Source organism: Anomaloglossus baeobatrachus, chromosome 5, assembly GCF_048569485.1.
Source record: "Anomaloglossus baeobatrachus isolate aAnoBae1 chromosome 5, aAnoBae1.hap1, whole genome shotgun sequence".
Taxonomy (NCBI): domain Eukaryota; kingdom Metazoa; phylum Chordata; class Amphibia; order Anura; family Aromobatidae; genus Anomaloglossus; species Anomaloglossus baeobatrachus.
In genome coordinates this window covers 121,316,339-121,332,534 of record NC_134357.1, presented here as the reverse complement: position 1 = coordinate 121,332,534, position 16,196 = coordinate 121,316,339, and the positions used below count along the sequence as shown (strand labels likewise).

At 39.4% G+C, this 16,196-nt stretch overlaps 2 protein-coding genes across 2 annotated transcripts in view; both read left to right on the top strand.

Moving 5' to 3' along the window:
* LOC142312683 (uncharacterized) overlaps positions 1 to 16,196 on the top strand; it is a 235,990-nt gene that overhangs the window by 212,497 nt on the left and 7,297 nt on the right. The window contains exon 4 of the mRNA XM_075351676.1: positions 14,995 to 15,046. Within this exon, the coding sequence (XP_075207791.1) occupies positions 14,995 to 15,046 (52 nt within the window). The remainder of the gene's footprint in view (positions 1 to 14,994; positions 15,047 to 16,196) is intronic.
* Positions 6,763 to 16,196, top strand: part of LOC142310953 (uncharacterized) — a 246,321-nt gene continuing 236,887 nt past the window's right edge. Inside the window, exon 1 of the mRNA XM_075348828.1 lies at positions 6,763 to 6,783. The gene's annotated coding sequence lies outside the window, so the exon portion shown is untranslated. The remainder of the gene's footprint in view (positions 6,784 to 16,196) is intronic.

The following is a 16,196-nucleotide window of genomic DNA, read 5'->3' as shown; positions in this document are numbered from 1 at the left end:
AGTAGGAAGAACTAGATTGCATTTAGTGCCTTGTGTAATGGACCAGAACATTTTATTGCTTTGTACTGTATTAGGAACATTGGTAGCTGAACATATGTGGCACTATAATTCATTGCTTTTTATAAATGTTGATAAAATTGGCATGAAGTTAGTAATATTATTACCCATATTCTTACTATTGCCCTGAGATCACACTTTTGTGTTTTCTAGTATTCTGTGATATGATAGATGTGCTGTGTATAAGGGTATGTGCGCACGTTGCTTTTTACCTGCTTTTTACCTGCTTTTTTGCTGCTTTTTCTTCTGCGCTGTTTAATGCCAAAATGGATGTGTTCTTCTATTCAAGCAAAGTCTATGGGAATTTGGGTTTCTTGTTCACACTATGTTGTTCAAAATGCTGCCTTTTTGTGGCAGAACTTTGGTCAAAAACTCAGCTTTTCAAAGAAGCAACATGTCAATTGTTTTTGCCATTTGGGTTTTGCACTACAAAGCTGAGTTTTTGACCAAAGTTCTGCCACAAAAAGGCAGCATTTTGAACAACATAGTGTGAACAAGAAACCCAAATTCCCATAGACTTTGCTTGAATAGAAGAACACATCCATTTTGGCATTAAACAGCGCAGAAGAAAAAGCAGCAAAAAAGCAGGTAAAAAGCAGGTAAAAAGCAACGTGCGCACATACCCTAAGAGTTTATCTTGGACTTGAATTGTATAATAGTTTACATCCGTTCTATTAGCCGGCCTCTTAGCAATTGGTAGATGTTTAGGTAATTAGTTGAGATGTGTTATGTGAAGATATATATCAGAAAATTCAAGCACGCTAATACCTGCTATTGGTGAAGGAAGAATTGCAGGATGGTCAGACAATAGGTGATACAATGAGCTGCCACATACCAGGCATTTCGATGGCACAGCACTCCATTTATACTCTGCTATGTACCCTATGTACCTTAACAACAAACAGTATGTTGTGCACCGAAGCTTAAAAATGATACCTTTCAATGTGAAATACGTGGGCCACCCCAGATTGATGATTTAAAAAGAAAAAAATATTGTCAATGTGCTGAAATGTTACCCTAGTGTCTCCTTTTCGATCAAATGTCAAGCCAGAACTTCTGTGTTGTGGGATGTCAACATATGGAGCGGCATCCCAAAATCCTCCATGATTCTAATTGCTTCTGCTTACTTTACTAAGCTGTTACCCAATGGAAACTTCTCTAATGATGTTACTGGCTACATACAGGAATTACATACCAATCCAATTTTTTCTAGAAAGTCAAGTAATTTTGGGGAAATCAGGTCACTTTTGAGCGCTTTTCATAATACCTTCTATTTAGAGAATTTACCAGTCTGGAACTGTCCACCCTTTTATGAAATAAATATGGCAGCCCAGGTTTGGTGATAGGTGCTCTTAAGCACATTGTTTAAATACGTCAACATTTTTATCTTTATAGTATTGCTATACCTTTGTCAATCACTATGTTTTCCCCCAAGTAATATAATATACTAGCTATACTCACCTTCAGTGGCGGCGCAATTCCAGAATTGTCAGCGCTGGATCTTTTGGGGCTCGTGTGACATTGCTGTGTAATGTGATCTCTGTGAGCAGTCAGCGGCCAATTCACTGTCCCCTCATTCAGATGTATCTGTCCTCTGGGGGACGCTTACGCTGCTCTCTGACTTCCCTTGAATGTCTGAGTTATCCAAAGGAGGAGTTAGTGAAATGGCTGCTGATTGGCTGCAGGGATCATGTGACATATTGTTACGTGAGCCTCGGGAGATCCAGTACCGATATTACCAGCACCGATGTTACCAGCACCAGAGGTGAGTATAGCTGTCATTATTTTACTCGGGGGAAAACATAATGATTGAGAAGAAGTTGTCTGAGTAGTCGACAGCTCCTTTAATGAAATTTACTGAAATAAATTTGTTGTCTTATTAATGCAATCCATTTTTAAAAGTAACCAAACAGTTGGATAATTTCCACAGCTGATTTCTGGGAAGACTGCATGTGTATGAGGCCATTGCAAGGAAAATGTAGCATCGCATGTTGGCCAATTCCAATCAGTGAAATTCTGCTGTGGCTCATACACAGGGATGTCGACCCTGTATAATCGAAAAGGGCATGTCGTGATGGTCCAACACCTTTACATTGATGGAATAACCTTAGGATATGACAAATATGTATTATAGATGTAGATTCCATCAATTGGCCCTGCATTTCAAGAATAGGACACTGATGCCTGCCGCTGTCAGTGGAGGGGTGTTGGGAATATTCATTTATTTGTATATGAATTCTGACAACTTATGATATTGTATGGGAATTCTTCAAGACAGATACAAGTCCCATTGGTAGGACTTTCATCTACTATACATTTATGACACATTCAGTGGAAATGGAAAATGATGGGAAGACAATTTTTTGCGGCTGAACAGCCTTTTTCATCAGTTATGTAGTGTCTATTCTTTATTTACTGGATGTAAACACATAATGTTCTCAGCTTAGCCAAGATGCTTACAAAAAGAAGAATTCATTATTTTAATTCAGTGATTGACAGTGTTTCTATATTTGTGTAATTATACATGTATATTGCCACTGAGATATCCTTTCATTTCCTCTTTTTTCTTCTCTTCCAGGGCCACCTGTAAGTAACTGGCATATCTTCTTCTAACTCCCTGCTGTGTTCCTGCTGGTAACAGGTTTATAGGGGTTGGGGGTGGCTGAAATATGATAATATCCAGAAAATGAACATGTCAATCATTGTACATAACCTTCTCAGCTTAGATAACAGTGAATGACAGGGAAAATAAATCTATAAAAAGTTGTGATGTATGTGCATAATTACACATTATGTCTGACAGGTCTAGAAGATACGAGATGTGAATGCATTTCATAAACCCATCATATTATTTGTTCTTGGTGTTGTTTATGCAGATAATATTTGGAAGGCATATTCTTAGATTTTAGTCTATAGTTTTTAATGATTTTAGTGAAATTTTTTATTATACTTTTTTAAGAATTGTAGTTTTCCTCTGCATATGCTAAAATTAGGGAATAAAAAAAACAGCATTTGTTGTTAGGATTCGATCATGAGGTTAATGTTCAACGTGCATCAGTAAAAGATGTGATGAATTGAATTACGGTACATCTTCCTTTTGAAAACCATGGTATAGATACCAAGGAATTCACAATAAATGCCATATATATATATATATATATATATATATATATATATATATATATATATATATATAATTACTGTATATATGTATACACTGTGTGCAGAATTATTTACCAAGTTGTATTTTTGAGGATTTTTTTTTATTATCAACAACTATTTTCTCAATCAATCCAAAAGACTCATAAATATCAAATATTTTTGGAAGTTGGAGTGGGGATTTTTTTTTTTAGATTTGGCTATCTTAGGAGGTTATCTGTTTGTGCAGGTAACTATTACTGTGCAGAATCTGTGTATACTAAAAACGGCAGCGCTCAAGCAAACATTGACTGGAAGAAATGTGGAACTGCAACTGGTCAAATGAAGGTTACGTGCAGATCACCTTCTGGGAATCAACTTATCAAAAAAGAGGCAAGACCACTGCGCTACCCACACGTGCAGATTTTTGAAAATCAGCAATTGTCTGCAAGTAGCCTCACGGTTCATTTTCAAAAATCTGCACGTGTGGGTAGCGCAGTGGCCTTGCCTCTTTTTTGCTATTACTGTGCAGAATTATTAGGCAACTTAATAAAAACCAAATATATTCCCATCTCACTTGTTTATTTTCACCAGGTAAACCAATATACAGTCAGGGCCAGAAATATTTGGACAGTGACACAAGTTTTGTTATTTTAGCTGTTTACAAAAACATGTTCAGAAATACAATTATATATATAATATGGGCTGAAAGTGCACACTCCCAGCTGCAATATGAGAGTTTTCACATCCAAATCGGAGAAAGGGTTTAGGAATCATAGCTCTGTAATGCATAGCCTCCTCTTTTTCAAGGGACCAAAAGTAATTGGACAAGGGACTCTAAGGGCTGCAATTAACTCTGAAGGCGTCTCCCTCGTTAACCTGTAATCAATGAAGTAGTTAAAAGGTCTGGGGTTGATTACAGGTGTGTGGTTTTGCATTTGGAAGCTGTTGCTGTGACCAGACAACATGCGGTCTAAGGAACTCTCAATTGAGGTGAAGCAGAACATCCTGAGGCTGAAAAAAAAGAAAAAATCCATCAGAGAGATAGCAGACATGCTTGGAGTAGCAAAATCAACAGTCGGGTACATTCTGAGAAAAAAGGAATTGACTGGTGAGCTTGGGAACTCAAAAAGGCCTGGGCGTCCACGGATGACAACAGTGGTGGATGATCGCCGCATACTTTCTTTGGTGAAGAACAACCCGTTCACAACATCAACTGAAGTCCAGAACACTCAGTGAAGTAGGTGTATCTGTCTCTAAGTCAACAGTAAAGAGAAGACTCCATGAAAGTAAATACAAAGGGTTCACATCTAGATGCAAACCATTCATCAATTCCAAAAATAGACAGGCCAGAGTTAAATTTGCTGAAAAACACCTCATGAAGCCAGCTCAGTTCTGGAAAAGTATTCTATGGACAGATGAGACAAAGATCAACCTGTACCAGAATGATGGGAAGAAAAAAGTTTGGAGAAGAAAGGGAACGGCACATGATCCAAGGCACACCACATCCTCTGTAAAACATGGTGGAGGCAACGTGAGGGCATGGGCATGCATGGCTTTCAATGATACTGGGTCACTTGTGTTTATTGATGACATAACAGCAGACAAGAGTAGCCGGATGAATTCTGAAGTGTACCGGGATATACTTTCAGCCCAGATTCAGCCAAATTCCGCAAAGTTGATCGGACGGCGCTTCATAGTACAGATGGACACTGACCCCAAGCTTACAGCCAAACCTACCCAGGAGTTCATGAGTGCAAAAAAGTGGAACATTCTGCAATGGCCAAGTGAATCACCAGATCTTAACCCAATTGAGCATGCATTTCACTTGCTCAAATCCAGACTTAAGACGGAAAGACCCACAAACAAGCAAGACCTGAAGGCTGCGGCTGTAAAAGCCTGGCAAAGCATTAAGAAGGAGGAAACCCAGCGTTTGGTGATGTCCATGGGTTCCAGACTTAAGGCAGTGATTGCCTCCAAAGGATTTGCAACAAAATATTGAAAAAAAAACTATTTTGTTTAGGTTTGGTTTATTTGTCCAATTACTTTTGACCTCCTAAAATGTGGAGTGTTTGTAAAGAAATGTGTACAATTCCTACAATTTCTATCAGATCTTTTTGTTCAAACCTTCAAATTAAACGTTACAATCTGCACTTGAATTCTGTTGTAGAGGTTTCATTTCAAATCCAATGTGGTGGCATGCAGAGCCCAACTCGTGAAAATTGTGTCACTGTCCAAATATTTCTGGACCTAACTGTAACTGCACAAAATTTGGAAATAAATTTTTCTGATATGCAAAAGCAAAACCCCAAAAAAATAGTGAACATTATACCCGCCTTTCTTTATGATGACACTCAACAGCCTACCATCCATAGATTCTGTCAGTTGCTTGATCTATTTACGATCAACATTGTGTGCAGCAGCCACCACAGCCTCCCAGACACTGTTCCGAGAGGTATACTGTTTTCCCTCACTGTAGATCTTACATTTTATGATGGACCACTGGTTCTCTATGGGGTTCAGATCAGGTGAACAAAGGGGCCATGTCATTATATTTTCATCTTTTAGACCTTTACTGGCCAGCCACGCTGGGGAGTAGTTGGATGCATGTGATAGAGCATTGTCTTGCATGAAAATCGTGTTTTTCTTGAACAATTCCGACTTCTTCCTGTACCACTGCTTGAACAAGTTGTCTTCCAGAAACAGGCAGTAGGTGTGGGAGTTGAGCTTCACTCCATCCTCACCCAAAAAGGTCCCACAAGTTTATCTTTGATGATACCAGCCCATACCAGTACCCCACCTCCACCTTGCTGGCATCTGAGTCGGAGTGGAGCTCTGTGCCCCTTACTGATCCAGCCTCTGGCCCATCAAGAGTCACTCTCATTTCATTAGTCCATAAATCCTTTGAGAAATTAGTCTTAAGATATTTCTTGGCCCAGTCTTGACGTTTTATCTTACGTTTCTTGTTCAAAGGTGGTCATTTTTCAGCCTTCCTTACCTTGGCCATGTCCCTGAGTATGGCACACCTTGTGCTTTTTAATACTCTAGTAACATTGCAGCTCTGAAATATTGCCAAACTGGTGGCAAATGGCATCTTAGCAGCCTCACGCTTGATTTTCCTCAATTCATAGGCAGTTATTTTGCGCCTTTTTAGCCCAACACGCTTCTTGCGACCCTGTTGGCTATTTGCCATGAAACGCTTGATTGTTCGGTGATCACGCTTCAAAAGTTTGGCAATTTCAAGACTTCTGCATCCCTCTGCAAGACATCTCACAATTTTGGACTTTTCAGGGCCCGTCAAATCTCTCTTCTGACCCATTTTGCCAAAGGAAAGGAAGTTGCCTAATAATTAAGCACACTTTATATAGGGTGTTGATTTCATCATTACACCACATTAAAAGTATCATGTGATCAAACATAGAAGTCTCTATAAATAATTGTTCTTTACACATGTCCATACCTCATTTATTCTTATTGAGTCTGACCTCTCGTTAGTCTTTATTCTTTTAATGTACTGCATCTGTGTTTTGGACATGACTGAACCATCTGCTTTTATTTTAGGGCCCTATTGGACGAACTGGTTCTCCGGTAAGTTTTCTTTTTAACTTTTGAGTCTTTTTTATGAATTTACTACCAACGACTAGAGATGAGTGAACCTGGGGTTCGAGGTTTGGTTTTGGAAAGCAAGTACCAAAAAAGTAAAGTTCGAGTTTGAAGTTCAAATGAGTTACGAGTGCAAACCACTAAAGCAAGCAGCACTTTGCATGGGTATGATTGATGCTCAGCTCTGTGGGAGCCGTTTGCAGTGTTTGAACGGCTCACACTGGGAGTAACAACAGCGTGATTACAGGTAATGTGCACACACAAAAGAAAATTTAAAAACTCAGCCCACCCTCCCTCGGTAGTGTTTTGCTTATGGCTGGCTACATATGGGTGAATTGACAAACTGCTCAATTACTGACTTCCATTAAGGTTTGGATCAAGTCAGGGTCACAAACCAACAAATTAAATCAAGACAGTTCAATACTATATATAATAACTCATGAAATGTAGAGCCATCAGTATAACCTTATGGCCTCGATTCATGAAAGTGATTATGCAACAATTTTGGCATATATCGCTTTGAAAAGTCACAACAGTTTTGCACAGCATGTAGCTGCACAAAAATAATTGTGACTTTTTGTGTTTTCACTCCAAAATGGGTAGAACTGTGGCGATTGGGAGCGGAACAAGAGCGTTACACTACAGCTCATCTAATTCATGATGATCTGTGGTGTTTCTTACACCAGAAATCAGGTACTGGAGTAAGATTTGTGGTGAGGAGCATAATGATTCCTTAATATTTTTGTGCCTCATAATGAATCAGATCTGTCTGACTCCAGTTCCCCAGTCTTGATTAATCGGGGCCTATGTCTTCATTATGTATGATGTAGATAATATACAGGAAATTTTGGACATAGATAGGGCAGTAAATAGCGCAAATAAAGTCTTTAACTGGTAAAAATTAGACAAGAGGAGAGAGGGAACGCCTCACCTGATATGGTTGTGTGAGACACAACCACTGACGAACAAAAAAATGTCTGCTGCTTAATATAATATAATGTGGTTTTGCCACGCTGCCATGAATGACCAGGTGTGATGAGTCCAATGGGATTATTAAAATACTATATGGTTTATTATCATCTACGTGTTTTAAGGCTCATGGCATTTCAAGGCATTTTAAAGGTTTTATCCTGATGAAGAGACGAGTGAGCCTTGAAACGTGTAGATGATAAATTGTATAGTATTCTGATAATACCATTGAGATCATCATGCCTCATCATGCTTGGTCTTTCACAGCAGCGAGGAGAAACCACATTATACTCCATTCATCATATAGGAACTTTTAGAATACTTTATATAGAGGCTGAAGATGGAGTATTGTGTTAAAAATGTTAACTATATATTTTGCCTTGTGTTGTCATTCCCAAATTCATACGTATCTATTGACTCAGAGTTCTTAGCTCAGCTCCTGGTTTGAATCCTGATCGTGCCGCCTAATTGGGCTCCATTGACCCATGAAATACAAGTACAAAAAAACAGTGCTTAGCATATAAAGAGTAGCACTCACTCTAAACAATAGTAAAATGTAGACATTTTATTGATAGTTACACATTTAAAAACAACCCATACAAAAATACAAACACATACATGTTAAAACAAATGGACCCAAGTCTGCCCCTATAAAGTGTATATCGTACAAGAATAAATGTGAAAGAGATTGTTATTAAATCTAGTCAAATTAAGCCAATACCATGTGCGCAGCGTTATGGTATCTAGGTAAAGACAAGTATCCTAGTACATATAGCATTCAGAGAACCACCCATAATCAATTGGAAAGCCCCATTAAAGAGGATTTATTTTAGGCAAAGCAGAAATGGCATGGCAAAAATATGTAGCACAGAGGCAGATAGAGCACCATACAACCTGACCCAACACGTTTCGTTAAGATAGCTTCATCAGGGGTGAGAGGCAGGCTTAATGTAACTAGATTTAATAATTCATGGCAATCTCTTTCACATTTATTCTTGTATGATATGCACCTAATAGGGGCAGATTTGGGACCATTTGTTTTAACATGTATGTGTTTGTATTTTTGTATGGGTATAAATTTTATTATGGTTTAGAGTGAGTGTTAAGGGGGCTTTACATGCAACGACATCGCTAACGAGATGTCGTTGGGGTCACGGAATTCGTGCCGCACATCCGGCCTCGTTAGCGTGTGAAACGTACGAACGACCATTAACGATCAAAATTACTCACCTAATCGTTGATCGTTGACACGTCTTTCTAATTCCAATTATCGTTGCTGTTGCAGGACGCAGGTTGTTCATCGTTCCTGCGGCAGCACACATTGCTATATGTGACACCGCAGGAACGAGGAACATCACCATACCTGCGGCCGCCCGCAATGAGGAAGGAAGGAGGTGGGCAGGATGTTCCGCCCGCTCATCTCTGCCCCTCCGCTTCTATTGGGCGGCCGCTTAGTGACGCAGCTGTGACGCCAAACGAACCTCCCCCTTAGAAAGGAGGCGGTTCACCGGCCACAACGACGTCACTAGACAGGTAAGTATGTGTGATGGGTCCGAGCGATGTTGTGTGCCACGGGCAGCGATTTGCCCGTGACACACAACCGACGGGGGCGGGTGCTTTCACCAGCGACATCGCTAGTGATGTCGTTGTGTGTAAAGTGGCCTTTACTCTTTATATGTTAATCGCTGTTTTTTGTATTTGCGGTTATATGGCTTAGCATTCCAGCACGCTCTGATATTATTTATATTGCTATTTGGGGCTGTGCGTCCTCCTTTTTTGTTTTATGTTATTGATCCATCAAATAGTCTATAAAAATAAATGGTTTTCAGAGAAATAATACAGAATCTTGGGTGGATGAGGCCCACACCATGCTGTGATAAGATTGTATTACCAAGTGGAAAGTAAGTCATGAGGCTGTATTATGGTTTATTTGGTAAGTAAGATGTTGGTGGGTGGTAAATTACTCCCAACTCCCATTTTTCTTTTAATCCAGTGTCTCAACACACCAAAGCTAATGAACGCCATGGTGCACTCCATCATTCTGAAATATTGTTTATCTGTATAGACTTAATTTGTATTTGCTACTCATTCTTCATGAAAGGTTGTACAGTTTCATAGATAACCTCATTAGATGGTCATACACAGTCATAAGTCTCGCTGACACCTATGACTGGTGACAGGTCATCTTGTTTTCGACCCCTCCTCACCTCCTTCTGACAAAATTCCATAAAATTCCAAGCATGTTTTGGGGTCAGAGAAAACTACATAACTGCATAACAGCAAATACAATTTTTAACACATAATTGAGTGGCTATCATGTTCTCAAGACATGAACTTTGTTAAAATATAAAAATAAAAACTAGTACACAATGGTTTCATTCACCATTGCTCTCCCTGTCAGCGATTACATCGTTTATATCTATGTGACTGCATTAACCGATCATAGACGTCAGCAGTGAGGCCAGTGATTGGTTGCAGCAATCATATGTATGTACAGCATGTCATCATTGAGGAGAAGTAAACAACGTCTATCTGGGACTACATCTAGAATGACAATGGCTTATACAGATGCCTATTGTTTATTTTAAATGATAGGCTGACTCGCAGATACCTGGGATCAGTGTGTCTAATCGGGTTTAAAAAAAAAAGGTTTGTTTCCAAAATTGATCCTGGCTATATGGCTGGATGCCTTTCCCCATAAAAGACTATAGGGACCAGATTCTGGAGCTTTAAAATGGTGATAGAGGGGATAGGGGGATTGGAGCAAGTGTGTTATACACCTGTAATGCTACTTCTGGTGCCGCTCATTATCCCTCATGCATATGCACTGCTTCCCCCACCCACAGACCATTCCAGAATCTCTGATTTGTTGCAGTCAGATGTGCCTCTACCCTGTGTGACAGCGTGTCTGACTGCATTCAATCACAGGCGTTGTGTGTGCAACTCTAGTGGAGTAAAAATAAATAAATAAATAAAAAAAGGCGTAAGGCCCCCGTAAATTATGATTTACACCAGAGAAAAAGTATACAGCTACAGGTCACAGCCCCCAGCCATGTGTTTATCTTGGCTATGTATGAAAATAAAAGGGCCCACATGCGGCTTTTTGAAATTATTTAAATAAATCATTTTAAAAAATGGCGAGCGGTCCCACCAATACTCAGCCATGATAAACCCGACATCTGGGGGCTGGTATTCTCAGGCTGGGAAGACTCATGCTTATTGCCCCCCCCAGCCTAAAAATAGCAGCCTGCAGCTGCCCAGGATTGTCACATCCTTTAGATTTACAATTCTGAAACTTTATCCGGTTGTCCTGGTACAGTGGCAGTCATGTTAATAAGGAGTTAATAACAGCTCACAGCTGCCACAAAGCCCTAGATTAGTAATAAGAGCCATCTATGAGATCCCCCATTTCCAATCTGTAAGGGAAAAGAAATAAACACAAACACCAAAAAAATCCTTTATTTGACATAAAATACAAAAAAACACCCTCTTTCACTTCTTTATTAAGCCCCAAAACACCCACGTCCAGCGTAATCCACACGAGATCCCACAACAAGTCCTGCTCTTCTACATCTGAAGTGACAGTGCATGGGCACAGAACATGACCATCTGCTATGAGCTTCAGGCAGAGACTGACTTAACCACAGTGATGAGAGGGGACGTCACTCACGTTATTTGCGAATAAATAAAGATTGGCACGTATTTCAAACTTGCTTCTTTATTTTCTGTATTTAATCCATTTTCAAAGTGATAAACTTCCAGCCGTGACCGCAAATAACCTGAGTTATCTCACCACTCATCGCTGTGGCTCATTTTTTTAACCCCTTAACGACCGCGGGCCGTAAAATTACGTCCTAAATGACATAATCTTACTGCCCGCGGTCCTCCGGCGGCAGCATGCCGCGATCGGCACACATCTCAGCTGATTTTCACAGCTGAGATGTGTGCCTGCTAGGCACGAGCAGAATCGTTATCTGCTCGTGCCGATTAACCCCTTATATGGCGCTGTCAATACATGACAGCGCCATTATAAGCGCAATCGCGGTAAAGTTTTACTTACCGCCGAAACCGGAAGTCACGTGACGCGATCACGTGACTCCCGATAGTTGTCATGGTAGTACAGGGTCATGTGATGACTCCTGTACTACACATGAATTGGTTTCACTTTCGCTGTGCCCGGGGCACAGCAAAAGAGAAAGACAGCGTATCTGCTGTTTACAGCCTTCCAGCTGTGATCAGCAGATACTGCAGAGCGATCGGAATGCTGATCGCAATAGCCCCCTAGGGGGACTAGTAAAATAAAAAAAAAAAGTAAAAAAATAAGTTTTAAAAAATTAAAAAAAAACAAAAAAACCTAAAAGTTCAAATCACCCCCCATTCGCCCCATTGAAAATTAAAGGGTTAAAAAAATAAAAAATATACACACATTTGGTATCGCCGCGTTCAGAAACGCCCGATCTATCAAAATATAAAATCAATTAATCTGATCAGTAAACGGCGTAGCGGCAAAAAAATTCCAAACGCCAAAACGACGTTTTTTTGTCGCCACAACTTTTGCGCAAAATGCAATAAGAGGCGATCAAAACGTAGCATCTGCGCAAAAATGGTACCGTTAAAAACGTCAGCTCGAGACGCAAAAAATAAGCCGTCATTGAGCCTAAGATCCCGAAAAATGAGAACGCTACGGGTCACGGAATATGGCGTAAAACGTGCGCCACTTTTTTCGGACAAACTTCCGATTTTTTTTTAACCCCTTATATAAAAGTAAACCTATACATGTTTGGTGTCTACGAACTCGCACTGACCTGAGGCATCACACCCACACATCAGTTTTACCATATAGTGAACACAGTGAATAAAATATCTCAAAAACCATAGTGCTATCGCACTTTTTTTGCAATTTTTCAGCATTTGGAATTTTTTTGCCATTTTATAGTACACAATATGGTAAAACTGATGGTTTCATTTAAAAGTACAGCTCGTTCCGCAAAAAATGAGCCCTCACATGACCATATTGACTGAAAAATAAAAAAGTTACGTCTCTCAGAAAAAGAATGGCGAAAAAAAAAACGGAAAGCGAAAAATCGGCCGGTCGTGAAAGGGTTAAATTCATTTATTTCTTTTTACACCATAGGTACATACACAGAATTTGTGATTGGTTGCAGTCACACACGCTGTCACACAAGGTGGGAGCGTGTCTGACTGCAACCAATCAATGCAGGGACTGCTGGTGGGCAGGGGAAGCAGTCAATATGCAGGGGGGATAATGAGCAGCCCCGAAATTAGTATGAGCAGCCTGGAAGCAATGTATAGCTGTGCAAAAGACTCGGTAAGTATAATATGCCTGCTTTCCCTGAGAACTCCGAGCCTGGGGTCAGTACTCTGGTACATTGGAACTCTTTTACAGTCCAGGTCCGCCCATCACTAATTATTTTTTCATTATTAGTTTTAACACATTTACTGCATGTGTCTCTTCTCGTATAATCTGACAACCACCTCAAAGTGACCACCCACCCTGTGACTAAAAAGCAGCAATTTCTTGTTTTATTCATCATTCTTGTTGGCCTTCGTTCGCCCCACTGCCTATTTTTCTCCCATCAGCATAGCAGTTATGTTGCTTCCAAACTGACCGATGCTGTGGCAGGGCAGCATAGTGGTAATTCTAAACCACACCTCCATTACCTGTCTAATCCCAAAGTTCAGGAAAGTTAATAGAGGTGTAATTTTGACTTACCACTGTAGTCCACATGCTGCAGTAGCCTTCTCATAACAGAAGAATTGCCAAAGAGGAGGCAACAGTAGGTAATCAGAGAGAACCAGGTATAGTGACAGTACATGAGAAATATATTAGCACTTTTAAGTCCCAGAGTAGGGGAGGAACTATAATTATTGCAGTCAGCCGTATTGTTTAACCATATCAAACTAGTCATAGACACATGGGGATAAAAATAATTTCTTAATATAAACATAGTTATCAGGAAATATAATCCTCACATATACTCATGTGGTATAGAATCTACTCCAAAAATTCATCTTTAACCAACCGTGTAACAAAACATGTATAGGAGACTCATTCATGAATATAAATTAATTTTATTTAAATATACAAAAAGGACTAAAAGTGCAAGATAATCAATTTCCATATAGGATATTTGTATGAGGTAGTCAGGTGGACTCTATCAAACCCACCCATCTAAAGACCAGCAGAAATCACCTTAACTTGTCCCATGTATCTCATGAACATCATAATAATTAAATCCATGTTAGTACTCTATGTAATTACATATATGGGAGACCACCACCAGGGTATGCATCGTAACTACAATATTAAATGCTGTCTCATATAAAGTGCTTACCCATAGTGGAGAAATGAAGGTGCACACTGCTAGTCCAAGGTTGGTGGGAGGATATCTAGGTCTCGAACGTGCGTGTCGCGTTAGCTTCCTCAGCGGGACACAGGCGAGATTTCATAGATTACTAACATGGATTTAATTATTATGATGTTCATGAGATACATGGGACAAGTTAAGGTGCTTTCTGCTGGTCTTTAGGTGGGTGGGTTTGATAAGAGTCCACCTGTCTACCTCATACAAATATCCTAAATGGAAATTGATTATCTTGCATTTTTAGTCCTTTTTGTATATTTAATAAAATTAATTTATCTTCATGAATGAGTCTCCTATACGTGTTTTGTTACACGGTAGGTTAAAGATATTGTTTAACCATACATGATCAGCATTTAAAAGATCGCCACACAATTACCGTTGTATATATATTGGCTTGAGATGGTCCTTTATATAAGTTATAACCCGGAAAATAAACAGAATGACTGACCTAAAAATATAATATGACAAACATGTGCCTATAACTCCACGTGAAATATATCTGCATATGTTTTCTATAAACATCATATATTTTAAGCCAACAGAAATTATAGTGTGTTCTAATCATACACTATTAAGCATCTAGAACATGCCTGTGGGCTGCAAATTGTGTAGACAAATGTCCTGGGCATATCATTTTTTTTTTCCTCCTAAAATACAGCATTTTCTACCTTGTAATTTACCCTGAAATGGTTTCAAACTATCTAGTAGAGAAAGGGAGAAATAGAAGTAAATTACTTTAAAGACGACTCCATGATTTTATTGCTTGCCATTATACAATCCAAAAGTACAAATTGGTTGTTTAAAGGGGTGTTCTTTATTTTCTGTTGCTTACATTCTGCAGAATTGTACAAAGGTTGTCCTCATTCACAACAGTCCAAGTCCTCTCATTTACGGTAATTTCCCGAACATGACACAACTGACCCCCGATGTACAGCTTGGTGTATGGCAGACAATACCCAACCCTTGTTGAAACCACCAATTCCTAGTGTCCTTTTTGGAATGTTCATTCTTTCAAAGCCATAACCTGCCCCTTTTTTTGCAGTCTAAGCAGCCAACTAGTGATCCTACAGCTTGTCCTGCCCTTGATCCAAAATTCCTAAACTTCCAGTATTTCAAAAAGATAATTTTGTTTCACTTCCAGTATTTCAAAAAGATAATTTTGTTTCCGGATTAGAAGGAAATCACTCAATGATCCACTATTTTCAGGCATTTTACCTCTTAGATTTTTGTGGCTCCCATTCTTTTTAGTATAGATTTACTTTCCATGCTTGGCAATATTAAAGAGATTTTCCAGTTTTCATTTTAGATTTACCGAAAAATAGGAAATGTGATGAAATGAAGAAATAAGTATTACTTACAGCTTTCATTTCCCAATACTGATGTGTCGCCGCTCCAGTGGTCCCGGATGGTCTTGAAGTGATCACATCCTGTCTATCATTCATGTGATTACTGTAGCCACGCTGGTTTCAGTGGTGACTTTTTCATGTATGTGACTGGCTTTAATGGTCACGTCATCACTGTAGCATAGACAAGGGCTACCAAAGCCGCAGGTTTAGAGTAAAGGGGAATCAACAATCTCTTTACTCTACTCTTTGGCAACTTTTTAAACAACCCAGAAAATGTAATAAGAATCACTTTTCCATTCATATATATTAAGATTTAACCCCTTCCTGACATCCGACATACATGGAGTTTATCCATTGTGTATGAAGCAGGTACTGGCTGTGTATTAGGCCCCCTTCACACGTCCATTTAAAAAAAATCGATCCGTTTTGTTCATCCATGTGGCCATCCATGTACATGTGTGTGTCATCCATGGGATATTTGTATGCGGTCCATGTTTTTCTGGTATGGTTAAAGGAAGAATGAAATTACAAAGCTTCTCATATGTTTTGCAATGATAAACACAGACAGGATATGTTTCATCCATGCTGCCTCTAAAAAAAGGACATGTGAAAACACGGAGGTGTGATGATTGCCATAAATTTTAATGAGGATCCGTGTAAATATGTCTCCAGTACATACCAGAAACACAGACGTGTG